At 47.7% G+C, this 18358-nt stretch overlaps 2 protein-coding genes across 9 annotated transcripts in view; one reads left to right on the top strand and one right to left on the bottom strand.

Annotated features, from left to right (window-relative positions):
* The window catches only part of Hexd (hexosaminidase D), a 34344-nt gene that overhangs the window by 6795 nt on the left and 9191 nt on the right, over nucleotides 1-18358 (top strand). For 2 of the 6 annotated variants that reach the window (XM_052758409.1, XM_052758408.1), the window contains exons 4-13: nucleotides 1473-1560; nucleotides 2543-2707; nucleotides 4110-4293; nucleotides 5131-5202; nucleotides 5586-5781; nucleotides 6999-7081; nucleotides 8220-8298; nucleotides 8376-8477; nucleotides 8621-8710; nucleotides 9328-9746. In XM_052758409.1, coding sequence (XP_052614369.1) covers nucleotides 1473-1560; nucleotides 2543-2707; nucleotides 4110-4293; nucleotides 5131-5202; nucleotides 5586-5781; nucleotides 6999-7081; nucleotides 8220-8298; nucleotides 8376-8477; nucleotides 8621-8710; nucleotides 9328-9532 — 1264 coding nt within the window. In that variant the 3' untranslated portion in view covers nucleotides 9533-9746. Of the gene's footprint in view, nucleotides 1-1472; nucleotides 1561-2542; nucleotides 2708-4109; nucleotides 4294-5130; nucleotides 5203-5585; nucleotides 5782-6998; nucleotides 7082-8219; nucleotides 8299-8375; nucleotides 8478-8620; nucleotides 8711-9327; nucleotides 9747-18358 lie in introns of those variants that run through there. The other 4 variants (XM_052758411.1, XM_052758410.1, XM_052758413.1 and 1 more) reach the window with 4 other exon arrangements.
* On the bottom strand, nucleotides 25-17046 carry LOC128122723 (cytochrome b-245 chaperone 1). Of its 3 annotated transcripts, none has more exons than XM_052758420.1 (8): nucleotides 16718-17046; nucleotides 16077-16197; nucleotides 14462-14503; nucleotides 13936-14009; nucleotides 12957-13053; nucleotides 11738-11882; nucleotides 11279-11418; nucleotides 25-207 (listed from the first exon to the last, which is right to left on the bottom strand). In XM_052758420.1, exons 2-7 carry the CDS (start codon nucleotides 16159-16161, stop codon nucleotides 11298-11300), a joined length of 564 nt encoding a protein of 187 aa, XP_052614380.1. In that variant the 5' UTR covers nucleotides 16162-16197; nucleotides 16718-17046; the 3' UTR covers nucleotides 25-207; nucleotides 11279-11297. The 3 variants fall into 3 exon arrangements, with proteins under 3 accessions (XP_052614380.1, XP_052614379.1, XP_052614378.1); XM_052758419.1 differs by lacking the exon at nucleotides 25-207 and adding an exon at nucleotides 9688-11131 and having other exon boundaries at nucleotides 16718-17044; XM_052758418.1 differs by lacking the exon at nucleotides 25-207 and having other exon boundaries at nucleotides 9688-11418; nucleotides 16718-17033.

Raw genomic sequence — 18358 nt, 5'->3', positions numbered from 1 at the left:
TACAGACAAATGCAGGCAAAATACTCAGACCAAAAAAAAAATTTTTTTTATTTAAGTAAAACACATAGAGGTTGGAGAGATGTGTTTGTGTTTAGAAGCACTTACTGTTTTTACAGAAGATCTGGGTTTGGTTCCCAGTACTCATATAGTGGCTTACAACCACTTGTAACTCCAGGGGATCCAGTGCTCTCTTCTAACCTCAGGTTCCTGCAAGCACATGGTGTACATACATACACTTAGCATACACACACATGCAGAAATTTTTTAAGTAAAACATGTACATTCAAGGTAATTAGGAAACATTTAAAAGAGAAAATAAACACCTACTCTGACCCTGCAGGGAAGAATAAGAAGTCATGAGGCAGCTGGGACTGGGCTTCATTTAAGGCCACAATTGGATATTTTTTTCTCGTGTATGTGCGTGTGCGTGTGCATGTGCGTTTGCATTCACCATGTGTGTGGGTGCATATGTGCAAGTACATGTGGAGGCCTGAAGTTGGCATCCCAAGTCTTTATCACTCTCTACTTTCTTTATTGAAGCAGCATCTTTGGTTGAGTCCAGAATACACCATTTTGGCTAGTCTGGGAAGCCAGCTTGCTCTGGGACCCCCTGTCTGTGCCTTCTGAGCACTGGAATTACAGATGGGCCACTACGCTTACCCAGCATTTACCTGGGGTCTGGGAATCTGAACTCTAATTCTCTTGCTTATGCGACAGGCATTTCCACCACTGAATGATCTCCCCAGCTTCTCACAGTTCGATTTTAAACTTGGAATGCATAAGCAAGTGGGAAAATACTAAGCCTCTCATAGAAATCAAGATTAAAACAACTTTGCAGTGTCATTTTAGCTACTGAATTGGTAAAGCTGGGGTTGTAGCCCAGTGGTCAAGTGCTTGCCTAGCATACACAAGGTATTGGTTTGATCCCAAGCAGAAGGTCGGGGGAGTATGTGGTCATTGCTGATTCTTTAGTTAGGTGTAGTGATAATTTCCTATAATACTAGTCTTGGATGGCTCAGGCAGGAGTATGGGCTGCCATCCTGTTTCAAAAAATCCTAAACAGACTAAAGGCAGCATTCTGTGGTGGTGGGGAGAGGAAGCGAAGCCTCCTGCTGGTGGAGTATGAAGTGACCACCATACTGGAGGGCAGTATGGCTCTGGGCATCACATTTCTCCAGTGTATCTGTACCTGCTGTAGATTTGCCTGCTCTCTGTGCGCTGCTGCTTTCCAAACAGTGAATATCTGTTTGTCTTTCAAAGTTAAAAAAAAAAAGAGGGGGACAGGGGTGAAGGGACCCTTTCTTAGGTTAAGGGCTGTACAAAAGCGGCTGAGCGATAAATTTTGCTCTTGGGCCAATCTGCTAACCCCTGTTGTGCAGGATGATTCTATGACCAGCTCATATAAGATGCAAAGGGGTAAGAAAGGACTAGGCTGGACTGACACAAGCCCCTGTGTGCTCTTATCACTCCAGCCCCTCTGAAGTTACAGAGATCCTGCACCTGGCCAGACTCAGTGAGCTGGAGGTTGTTCCCTTGGTGCAGACATTCGGTCACATGGAGGTGAGTGAGAGGAATGAAAATTACTGGTATGGGTGTGGGGTTCAGAGACTGGGCTTGGGCTCCAGTGTGAGGCAACAGGGCCTGACAGGGCATAGGCAGCAGTGCTGCCTGAACCCCATTCTCAGAAGCACTGACCTGTAAGCAGCCAGAGAGCACTACTTTTGGTCAGGACAGCTGCGCCAGGAAGGAAGGATGCCTTCCATTTTCTGCTTATGTCTTTTTACCAGTATTCAAAATTATTTCTCATGTAAGACAACTGAGAAGCAAACATGATGTTGATTTAATGTCTTGTAGGATGCAGCTGCATTCACTCCCCTAAAATAAAATTTAAAAAAAAAGGACTGGAGGGGCTGGACTGGAGGGGCTGGAACTGTTAAGAGCACTGGCTGCTCTTCCAGAGAACCCAAATTTGATTCCCAGCACCCATGACACAGCTCAAAACCACCTGTAACTCCAGCTCCATGGAATCTATGACCTCTTTCTGGCCTCATGGGCACTAAACACATGTGGTACACAGATCCCAACCCTAACAAGCAAAAACCATATAAGTCAAAAGAAGAAGCTAGAGATACAGCACAGTGGAAAATAAATTACTTAGCTCGTGCAAGGCCTTGAATTAAAGTCTCAACACCAGAGAGAGAAAGAGAGAGAGAGAGAGAGAGAGAAGAGAGAGAGGAGGAGGAAGAAAGGAAGGAAGGAGGAGAAGGAAACAGGGAAGGGAGAAGGGAAGAAGGCTGCTGAGGAACCAGCTAGAGGGTTTAGACCCAGCTCAGGTAGAGTCAGAAGCTACTGCCCTGTGGGCTCTGAAGCTTATCTCACCTGCAGACATCTGGAAGAGACAGGAGTAATCTTTGCAGGCCATCCAGCTGGCCCTCAGGCACACTGTCCAGTTAAGCAACATAAGCTTGGAACTCTTGTCAAGGACACGCAGGGGACCAGGGTCCTTGAGCACCAGCTTCCTTCTGTCCTTGTCTCTCCATAGTTTGTGCTAAAGCATGAAGCATTTGCACATCTCCGTGAAGTGGCTCTCTTCCCCAACACCCTGAACCCTCATGAGGCTGAGTCTCTGGCATTGGTAAAAGATATGATTGACCAGATTCTTGAGCTACATAGGGGTGTCCGGTGGCTCCACATTGGCTGTGATGAGGTGAGTACCTTTGATCTCAAGGTCTGCAGCCTCTTCTTTTCGAAGCCACCCAGTCCCATGTCAAGGTTTCTTTCTTTCTCTCTCTCTCTCTCTTTTTTGTATTTATTTATTTACTTATTTATTTTATGTGTATGGATATTTTGCCTGCATGTATGTCTGTGTACTATGTGTGTGCCTGGTGCCCACAGGGGCCAGAAGAGGGTGTCAGTATCACCTGGGACTAGAATTACAGATGGTTGTGAGCTACCTTGTGGATGCTGGGAATCAAAGCTGGATCCTCTGCAAGAGTTTCCAGTATAATCTCTCCAGCCCCCTCTGTGTTTTCTTTTGGTTTGGTTTGATTTGGTTTAATTTAATTAAAAATTTTTTGAGATTCAGTTTCATTACATTATCCAGGCTGGTTTGATCTTTTGATTCTTCTGCCTCAACCTGCCAAACACTAGAATTATAGGCATGTACCACCATGCCAGACCCTATGGATTCTTTTGAATAGAGAAATAGTCCAAATACTAAAGAATAAAGTCAGGGATTACCAAGGAGATAGTCCTATTTATGGAACTATTCTAGATGACATCTCTGGAGAGGAGTGTCACCTGGCATAGGGCAGCCCTGCAGAGCCCAGGTAATGTACCCTGTATACCAGATGTTACTGCCATCCAGAGGGATAGGTATCTTTACCTATTCCTCCTCCTGCAGGGACAGAGCCAGTCCCAGCCATGAGCAAATTCATGCCCTTTCAGACTGTTCTAGCCAAAGAAATGCATTTGAGGTGTTGAGAGGAAGAAAGTGTTATGTTTGGATCTTGAAGCACTATTTGGGAAAAGTGTTCCCCTGGGGTGTCTGTGGTATGTCCTCCTACCTAGCCTACCCAGTGGCTAGCCTCTACCCCTCTGCTTATCTGGCTAGATTCCAGATGTGTGGGACAGGACTGGAGAGTCTGAGATAAAGGCCACTGCCTGGGTTTGTAGGCATTCAGCCCTGAGATTTCCATTTTTAAAAGGAGCTGGACATGGTGGGTGACACTTGTAATCCTAGCACTTGGAGGTTAGGGCAAAAGAATTGCCACAAATTTGAGACCACCCTGGGCTACACAATGAGTTCTAGGTCAGCTTGGGCTGTGGTATCTCAAAATAAGGAAATCTGAAAATAAGGTATGATGATACACGCTTGTAACTCAGCAACCTTTACAGCATAAGGAATTACAAACCAACCTAGGCTATATGAAATCCTGCCTCCAAAAAGAAGAGGATGGGGGACTGGAGTGATGGCTCTGCGGTTACAAGCACTGGCTGCTTTTCCAGAGGACCTGGGTTCAATTAGTCTCCTCTGTACTTCAGGACAGTTGTGAACCTGGATATAAGGGTGGCAACAGATGCAATCCCATCCTGTTTCTTCCTCCTAGGTCTACTACTTGGGCGAGGGGGAAACCTCAAAACAGTGGCTACAGCAGGAACAGAACAGCCACGCGAAATTGTGTTTGTCCCACATGCAGGCAGTAGCCAGCCATGTGCTGGCACAGCACCCTGGCACAAGACCCTTGGTGTGGGATGACATGCTACGAGACATCCCCCAGGAACAGCTAAAAGGTTGGCAGGGCCTGTATGGATGGGGGCTTACATGTGGCTGCCCAGGACCTCAAGTTCCAGAAGCTTAATGTGTGCTCCAGTGAAAATGTTGGGTTTAATCCTTCCTTTCAAGTCACTGTACAGCCTTGCAGGAATGTGGGCCAGAAATTGGTGTGGCTGCTGGCAGGCCCAGAGAGGCCATGGGAGTGTCCAGTGCTTCTGATAGCTTTAGCCCCATGTGCACTCTGTGGCCAGCCTTACAGATGCCAAGGCCAAAAGTTCACACTGTCCCAAAGCTTAGAGATGAAAGCTGAAGAGTACCTTCCCCAGCCTGGGAGATAGCACTTAAACGTATCACCTAGTTCCACTGAACCCTGAGTTTAATGCAGAGATCCAGGGCCACCTGTACCTATACTCCGTGAGACTAGTGTATGTTTTACATTATGAATTAGAATCAGTTCCTATTAAAGATGTGTTCCAGTTCCCTGAGGCTGCAAAGCCAGCAGCTTGGAGAAGAGCTTAGGAGTCCTTCCTCACTAAGGCAGGTAGCTACAAATATCATTTGTAGCTCTGGTGTTTATGGCTAAAAGCCTAGCATAGCTGCAAACTATACTTAAAACCCATTAGACTTGAGAAAATGGTTTATGTTCCCACTTTAACATTAAATGAATGTGCCAGAGGTAAACGTGGTGGCACATGACTATAATCTCAGTCCTTAGGAGGATGAGGCAGGAGGATTAGAGTTCAAGGCCAGCCTGGGCAACAAAGTGAAACCCTTATATAAAACAAATGTGTCTAAGGAGCAAGGGTGTGACCTGAGTGGTCGGTCCCAAACTCATTGCCTTGCTCTGTTGACAGCATCTGGGGTGCCTCAACTGGTGGAGCCTGTGCTCTGGGACTATGGAGCTGACCTGGATGTCCACAGCAAAAGTCAGTACAGGTTGCTCATGCTACATTCCTCGTGGTGCATGTGCCTGCATGATTGTTTCCCAGTCCTCCATGACCCTGTAACCTGAACTGTTCAGCTTGGGAATACAGGCACCTCATTAGCTTGACTGACCAGCATGGAACAGAGAGGCCATGCAAAGCCTCCTGTCCTGGCATAGGATCCCCTGCTGGCTCCAGATCATCCCAGGTTTTTTCCAGCTCTTCCTGAAGTATTTATCCCTATGAGTGATAAACCATAGGCCATATGGGAATGGTTGGAAGTCTTCCTCTCTGCTAGGATAGTTGTGGCTCTCGGCTGCTCTGGTTAGGCTGTGTATCCAGGGCTTCTCTGTGAGAGCTGCTCATCTGCTTGTTTCCTTGCCTAGTTTTCCTCATGGGAAAGTACCAGGAATGTGGCTTCCAGAGGCTGTGGGCTGCCAGTGCCTTCAAGGGGGCCACAGGAGCTAATCAGGCCCTGCCCCCTGTTGAGCACCATATTAGAAACCATGAGCAGTGGCTACAGGTGGCAGTCAGTGGTCCAGTGGATACTCTACAAGGAATCATCCTGACTGGCTGGCAGAGGTAAGCTCTCAGGCTGGGTGTAGGGAGTGGGGAACAGTTCCCATCACCCATGATGGCAACCTGTCTAGTGTTAGCCTTGCCTAAATCATGCACTTCATGCCTTTGTGGCTGCCTCATTAACTCTACTGAGGAGACACTGGAGTGCTCAGAACCACAAGCATGCAGCCCTCTAATCTCTGTAGTCCGTATAGTCCATGAGTGATACCATATGTCTCGTGTAGCAGGGCATGAAGATTAGTCCTGGTTCTTTTAGGATGTCACACCCTTTGAAAAATAGAATGAACCCAGTCTTTGGTTCTGGCCAAGTCCTAGCATGAGGTTCCAACCTTTGAGCTGGACCAGTTGAAGCTGGCAACTCCACTAGGAAGAGCTGGAAAGGTATCCCTCTGGGGCCTTCACAGGTTCCAAAATGTGACTACAGAGCAGGGTTCTTAGCCAAGTGAGGTTGTCTAGTATGGTTACAGGAGTTGCTCATGGCTTCAGTACATGTCCACTGGTTGGCTTCAGAGATGATTCTAGATGGCTCATGAAGACTTATTAAGCATTTGCCATTCCAGTAGAGAACATCGAGATGTGGGTTAAACCAAGACTCACATAGAGTAAAGCCTTTTCTATGCCTTGCATGGTGACTAGTGACTCACAGAGGTAAAGGAAAACTGATGGTGGTGATGTAATCACTGGCCCCTGGTTCTTCCATCAGCCTTCATCTGCCACACTCAGGAACATCTCTCTATACCCTTACAGCTGAAGAAACTGAGACCAGGCCAGGAGGCACTCTGCCCAGCACTGGAGGGATCAGATGCCCACTCTAACCTGTTGACCTCCTGGGGCCTTAGGGGAAAGCATGAGGTGGATAGATAGTATGCAAGCCACAGAAAAGGCCTCCAAGAAGCAGACCAGTACTAGAAAAGGGATAATAAAGGCTCTCTAGACACTCCACCTTGAGTGTACACTGTGAAGTGGACCCAGGTGCTTAGAGCCTGTTTCCCCTACACAGGCTCCTCCCTAGGGGCATCATAACAAATCTAATGCAAAGTCCCATGACATGGAACCCACTTTAAAAACCCTGAGTCAGGTACTGGGATACATCAGGCTGCCCACAGTGGTTCTCAGCTTAGGAACCCCTCAAAACTGGAATACCCCAGATCAGGGCATCATCATCATCATGCTGAGATGAATGAGGGCTGTGGAGCTGAATACTCTTCTTCTGGACATAGGTATGACCACTTCTCTGTGCTGTGTGAGCTGCTCCCCGTGGGAATCCCATCCCTGGCTGCCTGTCTACAGTTACTTGTACATGGTATGTCCCAGCCAACAATTTTAGGTCTCCTACCTACCCCTAGCCAGACAGGAAGAAAGGAGACCAAGTGCTGGTTTCCCTTGATCATTGCCCTGCTCTGTCTGGATTGTAGTCCTTTACAGAGGAAGAAGACTCATGTTTCTAGTTTGTCCACTTGCTTGTCAGGCTCAGGATTGCCTATATCTAGATCCTCAGCCTGAGCCTCGGGTAGATTGGGAAGTTAGAACGGACATGCCCCACAGATTCAGAGACCCTACATAAGAAATTAATGCCTCAGATGCAGATGCAGGTTCTCTTTGCTGCCCAAGTATCCTGAGAGTTGTGAGGCAGACTGCAGAACTAGATGCTTCCACTGCTGCAGAAGCCCCTTATCCCAGTGCTCCTACACCAAATGACCTATAGGGACAACTGACTGCAGAAGAGAGGCATGGGCACTGCTCAGAGCATGTGTAGGCAGTGGGGCCTTGGTGAAAAAAACCATGCCCATTTAAACTATAAGACTATATAGGAATTTACAATGCTCAAAGGATGTCCACATGGAAAGAAGGGCCCCCCAAAAAATTTAACAGCTGTGGAGTAGAAAGATGTAGAGGTGGTCTTATTTTAGTTTGTTTCTGGCAGTTGTTCATTGTAAACTGTCTAGAATGTGCAGAAAGACAAAGAAATAAGAAGCACACCAATACTGAAGAGACATTGGTGTTAGTGGTGTTGGCTTTAGCTCTTCCTGTTTTTGAGAAGTGATTGTACTGGGACCTAGACCTCCCAACACAGAGCTAGGAACCGTCTGTCAATGGCTTCCTGTGACAGCCTTTTGTCCTGACCTGGAAGTGTGTCTGCCCTGGTCTCACACACCCCAGCAGTTTGTTCCAGGTGCTGTAGAGTACTCTGCCCATGATTGAGCCTGGACACATGCACATGAACTATGCAGTGAGATCAAGGGCTCATCCATGTAGTGATGCTACCTACAATACCATTCTTATTTCCACTCCCTGATCTTTAACAAATATCTTTCACATGCTCAATAAAAAGCAGCCAGCTAGCCTGGCTGGGGTTCCCCTTGAGATGCTGTTCCTTTTGCCCATTAGCACCCAAAGGTCAGGAGGCCTCTCTGACCACTTCTGCCTGTGGATGGTTTCAGGAGTCTTTGCTGAGGATGTTAAGCTGAGAGTGGAACACTTCCTTGGGGTTTCAAGCCTGGAAATAATGGATACTATGAGGTAATCCCATCCTACCTGACATTCCCCCACCCCTCCCTTTTCTGGGGAGCACTGTTCTCAGTGTGATTCTCTGGCAGTGAGGGAGCTGGTTCCTTCCCTGGCAGTGACATCCATGCCCTCGTCACACAAATTAGTCTTCACCTGCGCAGCTCTGTGGATACACTTCTGGAAAGGAACAGGTAAGCAACCCCATATCTCTCCTGGCATTGTTTACAAAGTTTTCTAGAAAGACTTCTAAAAATTTCTATCAGATTCTTAAGTTTCCTCCACAGTTAACGCCTAGCCACTACTGGCCCACTAACATTGTCTGGATTTGCTCCAGGTATGTCACTGGCTGGTTCAGCCCCTACCATCGCAGGCGGAAGCTTATTCACCCAGTTATGATCCAGCACATACAGCCAGAGGCACTCAGGTAGCCACCATCATCTCATCCTCCCAGGTGTTCAGCCTCTGAAACACCCTGTCCCTTTATGAACACACACCATAGCAATGATTATGGTTATCAGTGTTAAGGCAAGACAAGTTCTCCAGGTACTGTAGCTGTAGATCTTGGATCGATAGGCCACTGTTCAATAACACTGCTCCTAATATTAGCAAGCAGCTAAGTGCTTCCTGGCCTGAGACAGATCATCAACCACATGTTCAGCCTGACCCAAGGCTCATCTTTGGAATCAGGCTACCTAGAGTCCATGCTGGCCCTTTAACTCCCTGGTGCAACCTAGCTGAGTGCCCTTGTTGCTGGAGCCCCAGGCAGCCTGTGTCCTCCCCTGGTTCAGGACTCTAAGCTGGGCTAATAAGAATACACTTGCACTGAGTGCAACATGCTGCCAACAGCATATCCTGTTCATGCCAGATAGTGGTTTTTGATTGTTAAAATGTGACCAGTCATTCATTTATTTCGTCCCAATAGTAAACTGAGGCATGGAACAGTACTGACTCTAGGGGCTGAGGACATGAGTTTAGCTATGTAAACTTGAGCCTTAACAGGAATTCTCATCAAGTCAAGCTCATGGCTGCTGTTGCCCTCAGCCTTCTGAGCAGGTGGAGCAACCTTGTGCAGCAGTTGGAGGTGGCCCTGCAGCTGGCTTTCTACCCGGACACCATAGAGGAGTGGCTAGAGGAGAATGTGCTCCCAAGTATGCAGCGACTGCAGGGTCTACTGCAGGACCTGGGGGAGGCTGCCCCACTGCCACCACCCACCAGCTCAGGCTGGGACACAGGTCACAACCCCTAAAGGGCTGGGGCTCTGTTTATCAGCCTGGACAACACCAAGATTCCTGCCTCAGTGCCCAGCCAATGTGGGGCCTGGACACATGTGCAGATAGGCTCCCAAACTGTGTAAAGAGTAACCCTGGGCAAAGCTGAAAACAGAAAAAGGCACATGGAGACTCATTTGCAATCTGCATGTAGAGCTTTTTAATTATGAAATAAAAAATCAAACAAACAAACAGTAGAAGCAGAAGTCCCACTAACAGAAACTTGGATCAGCGTTTTACCACCACCCTGGCTCATAGAGGGCTTCATTCCTTTACCGAGGAATGAGTCCCAACACTGGGAAACATAGGAAGGGGATATGACAGCACCCAAGAAACAGAATCCTCTTCCCTTGTCTAAAGTACCTTAAGAGTCTACAGGCAACAAGCCAAAAGCCAACAGCTATTATTTCACACTTTTCATTTGTGGAAAAAAAATTCTCTAACTTGACCATTTAAAAAGCTCACTTTGGCATGTTCAAGGGACCATGTTCCCCAAGTCAGAACTGGTAATAGTCACTTCAAAGAAAATCTGTTAAGAGTTCTGGCCTAACTATTCCTGCTCAGCCCAAGTACAGTGGCCTCAGGGCTGCCTTGACTTCTTTGTCTATATAACTCCTCAATTTCCCAGTTCTCCCTGGCCAGGCATGGGTACACAACTTTTGAGGGGGGCTCTGTGTAGACCAGAGGTCCACAGCTTTCAGGCCTAGAAGCCAAGCTGGGAACTTAGTGGACACTGTACTTTTGAGAGACTTGAGTCCACTCAGTAGAAGACTAGAAGAACAGAAAAGAACCATCAGTGGCTGGTACCAACTTCTGTTAGAAGAGGCAGTGGCCCAGACTGGCCTTGAACTTTCTTCCTGCCCCACTTCTTAAGGCTGAGATTTATAGGGGTGTGTATCACATGCTTATCTTCTTCAGGTCTTTTCAAGGCTTGAGAGGCTAAGACTCAATTTCTGTAAAGGAGCTCCCAGGTCTTAAAGGCTACAGGATGCCAGAAGAGGTGGCCTTTCCTCCACTAGCAGCTTCTTCCCAGATTGGGTTAGGAGAGCCTTCCCTTCCTAATAGCTATGCTGCAACACTGCTGGGATCTCAGACAAGTGGTCTAGGCAGGAACAGGGCAGTCAGCAGCACTCTGAGTTCTCTGAGAGTTCTGCAGCCAGGCAGCACCCAGGCATCCAGCATTCAGAGCTGCCTTCAGGGAAGCCCCTGACCACCAAAATGTCTATCTTGAGAAGGGATGGTCAAGGAGAGGAGACATCAGGATTTATAGCAACAAGTCCAAACCACTATGCACAGAAGGAGTGGGTCCTCCTTACATGCATGTGGGTGTCTCACTATGAAGTGGAGTCTTCCTGGGGTGGCAAGGCCTCTTGAAGACAGGTACTAGGCCTATGCTGAAGAAAGACTGACATCTTATACCTCAGATGCCCTTGGGTGAGCTTATCCAAACCAGGCTTTGCTGCCTAAGCCAGAGCTGCAGTCTAACTGGAGAAAGCACTGATTTCTGAGATCCTGTCCTCCTCTGGATAGCACCAACCTCCTGCATCTGGGTTGTGGAAGATATCCAGCCCATAGTTCTGCAAAGCATAGAAGCATAAACAAGCAAAAGGCAGGTGGTCCACACAAGAACTACCCAAGGAGCCATAGGCAGGTGCCCAAGATCTGCCTGCACCCTCATAATTGGCAAGTCAGTTGGAGACATGTCAGAAATGGGTGACATTTACCAGCAGTCATTCCACAATGTCAGCTCTGGTCACCCAGGCCATCAGCTTCACTGTCGCTGCTTTGTGACCGTTCTGAGGGGCTCTCCAGGCGGTGCAGGTCCAAGAAGCTGGTGATGAGTTTGGCAATGGCTTCCACATCACTAGGCCAGCATCAAGAAAGCAGGTCACCATGGCAAAGGTAACACACCACAAAAGACCCACACTGTCTCATCTCCTACCATATACCTACAAGAACCCCAGGGGTCCCAAATGGGCCCAGTATCTCTGGCCTCAGTCCTACTCTTAACAGACCTCAACCTTGTTCTGTTGCCTCCCCTACAGATACCCATGGCAAAGCTACTCCTAAATACATCCATCCTTCCTGCAGCCCCATATTCCCATCTACAGACATTCAGCTTCTCCCCTGCTGCCCTGAGAAACCCAAAAGGATAGCCCAGTCTTGCTCTATACCACCCTTACCTGCGTCGGCCCATGACTGCAGTCTGAGTAAGGGGATGGGAGAAGCCTGTTGCAAACCGGAGCACCACTGTGTAACCCTTCCCAAAGTAACGGACCTTTTCTTCCTCTACATTCACATCCTGGATGTCTTTCAACAGGACCACCACTGGGGACAGAAGGGTTTGCAGATGAACAGTCATCCCTATGCTCTCACCCTATGCTGTAGGACAGCCTGTTTCAGGATGCCCAGCTCTGCTGAACAGTAGAAGTGGCATTAGTGACAAACATATTTGCTATTCCACATTCTAGACTGTGGCTCCAGAATAACTTCTGGATAAGAATACCCCCCAGGAGACTCATCACTCCTGCAGTTTTAGGCAGAAAGAAGCTGGCTGGCCTGAGCAGTCTTACAGCAGGGATCACTAAGCTCAAGCTGCCATCTTCAAGCTACCTTTTTTGCCTAATTTTACCTAAGGCTGGAAAACTTATCTGGTTCCAGTGGAGTAGCCCTGCTATTTCCTTGCACAGGAAAACCATTGCTAACTAATGCATGGCTGATACTGCTTTCCCAAGAGCCACTAGGAAACCTATGAGATCATTCCACTGCCAGTGACACGGGGCTAACCTGGTGGCTTGCTGCCTGTGGGGACTGGTTCTCAGGTGTGTCAGGGCTCCCAAGAAGCAGCCTGGGGTAGTTCAGCCAGTGCACTAATGCACATCCCCACAAACCTGCTCTGGTCTTCATTGGCTGTATACTACCACATTTGAATGCCACATTTGGATATATACTGCCAGCACTCCATACAAGTTAAAGGCCTGAAGTCCTTGGGGCCTAACTCCTTATGTTAAAAGCCTACTGAAGATCCTGTGGGATGCACACGCAGTTACTTGCATGTTTGTAATGCACAATGCCTGGGCTGAATACAGAAAGAAGAGACCTGTGAGAACCTTCTGTTATTTCACAGTTAGCCTAGCTTACAGGCCCAAAAGTTCAAGGGTTAGGGACTTCCTCTGACCATCCTCTCGCTGCAGGGCTAACACAGCTGATAGGAATCAGATATACTACTACCCTCACCCAACCTCAGAGAGCTAATGAGCTTCCATCCTTCCTGATAGGCTGAGACCTGGGATGAGATATCTGCCTGGATCCCACCCTGCAAGCCACGATATGTCTGGGGGACCCTCATTCCTTGAGTAGGTGACCCATCCAGACCTCCCCAAGCCTTTACCCACATCTTACCTTGGTCATGGCCTGCTCTGAGAAGAGTCAGCAGCTTCTTGTAGAGGCTGAACGTTTTTAAGATGACCTTCCCAGTGCTCTTGTTGAAAATGGCTTCCTGCAAACCAATGTATGTTAACCACACAACTCCAGGAAGAGGGCCAAGCTATGCTGAGACATCATCCTCCCCACTCACACTGGCACAAATACTCAAGATGCCCAGTGGAAAACCAACCCCCAAAGACTCCAGGGCTCTCTTCCAGAACCAACTTCTGTGTCTGACCTCTTGTACTCCTGTGGGTAAGGAGCACAGGAGAGAGTGCAGATGGAATAGGTTCCCTTTTCTCTTTGCATGAGAACAAGACCAGGCTGGCTATCTAACTCAGTGGTAGAGCACTTACCCAGCAGGTATGAGGCCTAAAGTTCATCCCTCAGTACTGGGTAAATGAAAGGACAAAAGGACAGGTTGGCAATGAGGCCAGTAAGCAAAAAGCAGAAGCCTGGGCCAGGCAGCTTCAAGGATTCTAAGAGGGCCAAAGCTAAGGGTAGGGGACTTCCCCAAAGGCTGACTTTTCCCAGGCTCAGGTTCTGCTGATTCCTTTCAACTATTTTAGGCCTACAGTAAGGTCCTAGTTGGTCAGAGGAAGCCCCAACCCTTGAACTTCAGGACCTGGGAGCTGGTCCAACTGTGAGTTAGCAGAATGTTCTCACAGGTCCCCTGCCCTATGCAGCCAGTCCAGCCAAGGGACAATGCAGACTTGTACAACCCCAGGAAAAAAAGAACTGTGAGTTGAGTGTGGTGCTTTATGCCTATCAGAATGCTGAAGCAGTAAGTTTACTTTTGAGTTTGAGGCAAGCCTGCAAAACAACACACAACACAGAACCTGGTGAAAAGCTATGAGTAGCTTCTAGAAGAGTCTAGGGCTGACTCCAGGTAACCGGTGCCTCTGGACTGGGACAGATGCTTCCAAATGGGAAGGGTGCTACTGTACCATCTTACCTCCCAGTCCTCCAAGTTCTGTACAGCCACAAACAGGCAGCCTGTGACATAGAAGAGCTTCCAGCCCAGACTATCTGCAAGCAGACATAGTATATCCATTAGCTAAAGAAGCCAAGGTGATATGTCCATATGAGGGTCCCACCAGCCCAGCCTTTCCTTCCTTCAGCTCGGGTTAGAGGCGTAGTCAACTGTGCTTCTGTACCTGCCTGGGTCAGTGGTGACATGTGCATCCCAAACTCTGCCTAAGTCCACCTAGGAGATAGGTAGATCTATATAGCCTTGTCATGGAAGGTGGGACACATGATTCCTTCCTATAGCAAGGAGCAAGCAAATAAATGCTAAAGAACTTCTTTCCAAGAGTATTTTATAACAGGAAGAAATTTAAGATGCAAGACATTGGCTGTGGTCATCTCTCACAAGGCAAGGCAGAGGCCACCCTAAAGGCTACACACACCAGGACTGCTCACAGGTGACTGTTTTGTTCATTTCCAAGTACAAGGAAATTGAAGGAGATAGCATACTTTACCTCCACTGTAATAGGCAGCAGCCAGGCCAGTGGATAATATTCCTGTAAAGAGAGGGATTATCTTGTTAAGTAGCCAAGGGGAGTCGCACTGGTTCATAGTGCTATAGCCTCAGCAAGCAGGCCTGTCTCATGGCAGGACATGTTCAGGGGCAGCAGGTAGAGGCTACATAGTGCAGGGTTGGTGACACAGCCAAGAAGTTTGTTTAAAAATAAGGGACAAGGGGACTGGAAAGATAGCTTATTAGTTAAGAATATATACTATTTTTGCAGAGGACCCCAGTTCAGTTCTCAGCACTGTTATGGGATATTTTATCACACCATGTGAGGGTGTGTCACTGTGATTGATTTAATAAAGAGCTGAATATCCAATAGCTATGCAGTAGAGAATAGCTAGGCAGGACTTCTGGGCAGTGAAAGGAAATCGGGATGAATCTAGGTGCTCAGATGCCAGCAACAGTGCTAGTCAGATATACAGAATGGACGAGAGGTAAAAAAGCCACGTGGCAGAACATAGATTAATAGAAGCAGGTTAACTTAAGTTGTAAAAGCAAGTTGGAGCCGGGCGGTGGTGGCGCACGCCTTTAATCCCAGCACTCGGGAGGCAGAGCCAGGCGGATCTCTGTGAGTTCGAGGCCAGCCTGGACTACCAAGTGAGTTCCAGGAAAGGCGCAAAGCTACACAGAGAAACCCTGTCTTGAAAAACCAAAAAAAAAAAAAAAAAAAAAAAAAAAAAGCAAGTTGGAGACAAGCCTAAGCTAAAGGCCAAACTTTCATAATTAATAAGTTTCCATTTCGTTATTTATGAGCTGGCAGCCTAAAGAAAAGTCCATCAAACATTTGGTTCCTGTACTCATGTCAGGCCATTCAAACCTCATGTAACTTCAGCTCTAGGGAGCTAATGCTCTTTTGGACTCCATGGGCACCTATATGCACCTGCATAGACCCATACATAGATACACATACACAAAAAATAAAAATAAATTAAATAAAAAACAGGATATGCTATCCATGTCATTCACCATACTTGTCTGCAACTAAATGAAAAATGCAAATGACCCAGATGTAAGTATTGCCTACATGTGATGAGGAATGAAGACAGACTACATAGAGAATTATAACACAACACAGAGCATAACATACAGAACGTCATGAGGACCTTCACAAATCATAAGGACAGACTACAGAGACGCTGCTGCTAAGTCACAGCCAGTGCCTCACCTCAGACTCTGTACAGGCCTAGCCAACACAAGTGCAGTTGTCCCTGAGATGCAAGAGACTTCTGATAGGCAGTGATGGGGGAGAAGTCCAGGAGGCTAAGTGCACTTATGAAGGGGAAGGAGACAGGGAAGAGGAGAAATGTGAACCTGTGACTACCTGTCACATGGAAGAAACACTAGTGACCTCAAGAAAGCAGATAAGCTGAGAATGCATATCAGTGTTAAGAGAGCTTGCCCAGTATGCAAGAGGACCCTGCATATCATCTGAAAGAAAAGGCACACTAAGATTAATAAAGCATGCTTTATCAAGTTCTTGTATTGAGGGACCTCTAATAGAATACAAAGAGACTGTTTGCATCACTTTTAAGATTTAAGATGGCAAAATTGGGAAGCCTTACCGACCAGCAGAGACCAAGACCGGATGCCTGGAGCCCTCTTCAGATGGAGGCGGGTGCTGGTTCGTGTCTCCACCTGCATGTACATCCCTGGAACCTGGGCTTCACTTCACAGCAGACCGGGCTGGGAAAGACACACAGCTGAAGCCTGAAACCACTGCACACAGGGAGCGCCTCATCAGTCTAGACAGGCGACTCTGAACTCTTTTCTCCATGAGACCGTCTCAACTTACAATTATGTATGGGCACAGGGACTACACAGCCCAGAAAGTGAGGCCTGATCTCACTTCCAAGCCACCATCATATCTGGGAACCCTTTCCGTGACCGAACCCTCGTCTTGAAGTTGTTCTGTTAGCCCCCAGCAACTCTCAGGCTTCCGGCACCTTAACCAAATCTTTCAAAAACTCTTCCTACCAAGAAAGGGAACTGAAAGTGCTACTGTGTCTTGAGTTTCTGCTGTCATACTAACTATGGCCCAAATGCATCCGAATTATGGGACACTGCGGCAAGACCCATGGAAACAACATCCAAAGCCCCAGTTTTGAGTGGCTCCTTGGATACCCAGGTGCATTCAAGCTTCGTAACCTACATCCTCAAGAATCCTAGTTAGGTGCACAATTTGCCTCCCTCTGGCCTCAGTTACCAACAAGCTCCACAAGCGGCCCGTTCCGCTCGCTCCTCCGGAGTGTACACGCCCGGTCTGCTCAATCTGCTCTGGGCCCGATCCAGGTCTGCAAGCAATGACCCGCACAGGCAGGAACATGAGAACGGGAAGCACAGCGGGTCGGAACCAGAAAAGCCTCGGGACACACACTTGCGCCGGGATAGAGGAAAGCGTACCGAATTAGCCGGAGCGAACTAGGGAACAGCCGCTCGAACTTCCGGACTTCTGTCCCACAGACTTCCGGACTAAGAACAGGGTAGGGACTTCCCAGGGGTGGAGACTGAGTGATTACGCATTCCCGAGTTGTGCCTCACTGGGGCGGGGCCTGGCACTGGAGGGCAGGCACGGTCGATGGGGCACCAGAATTTAACCTCCGACCTGCCAAGAATGGCATCACTCAAGGCGGTATCCTACCGTGCAGCATGTGGACGTGGTTTAGGAGTCTGAAAAGTGGATCGGAATTTATTATTTTGTTGTGGTCCGAGGCTCCGAATCAACCCAAGCAGACACAGAGATTACCTCAAGGCAAGGTTCAAAGTAGGGAAGCATGATGCAGGAATATTAAAGAGTCTTGTTAATAAAATCAAACCTGGAGCCAGGTATTGCGGTGAACGCTGGAAAATCAGAGAGACAGAACAGGCCACAGCTTCCTCACCTTGCCAATTCCTCAGGTGATCTTGTTTCCTCAGACTGGAAGCCTCTGTGTCCTCATATCCGAATGGCTCTCAGCTGAACTGTGCTGCTCAAAACCTAAAAGCTTAACCAGCCAAATGCTTAACCAGCCAAATGATTCTAGTTCCTGGTCTTCACACCTTATATATCTTTTTGCTTTCTGCCATCATTCCCTGGGATTAAAGGCTCACTTTCTCAGATTAAAGGCATGTGTCACCATGCCTGGCCTTTCCAGTGTGGCCTTGAACTCACAGAGATCCAGAGGGATTTCTACCTCTGGAGTGCTAGGATTAAAGGTGTGAGTGCCACCATTTTCTAGCCTTTGTATCTAGTGGCTATTCTGTCTCTGACCCCAGATAAGTTTATTAGGGTGCACAATATTTTGGGGAACATAATACCACCACAGAAGCACAAAAGAAGGGGGGAAGGGGAGGGGACTGATGGATCAGGGCCACAGAATAGACTCGGGAGCACGACCCCAAATGCCAATTGAAACAAGTATTTAAGCACAAAATCACAAGCATGTGTTGCCAAGTTACAGTTATAATTTTCACCAATCAGGATTTAGATTAGAAGCTTCCTTGAATGTTCCATCACTGTCAACTTTTCAGTCTAACCAATCAAATTCATTTGTTCTTTCTGTTGTTAGGAACAACCATAACGTTTCTAGAGAAGTAAAGATGCATAATGGCTATTTCTGTGCTTTAGGGAGGAGGTGGGTCAGCTATTAGAAGGTTCCCAGTACCCTAGGGTTTGAGAACCTGAACTTTGTTTCACCCAACGGGTGAAATGGGGTCTGACGCGGAAATGGCAGTTAGTCAGGCCAGGATGCTTCTGCCTGCGTCCTTCAGTTTGTTTGTTTGTTTATCGAGACAGGGCTTCTCTGTATGACCCTGGCTGCTCTGGAAGTCCTCTGTAGACCAGGCTGGCTTCGAACTCAGAGAAATT

This window comes from Peromyscus californicus, unplaced genomic scaffold (assembly GCF_007827085.1).
Source record: "Peromyscus californicus insignis strain IS unplaced genomic scaffold, ASM782708v3 Scaffold_3__1_contigs__length_106647218, whole genome shotgun sequence".
NCBI lineage: Eukaryota > Metazoa > Chordata > Mammalia > Rodentia > Cricetidae > Peromyscus > Peromyscus californicus.
Note: the sequence above shows the minus strand (reverse complement) of the source record. Positions and strands in the feature narration are given on the sequence as shown.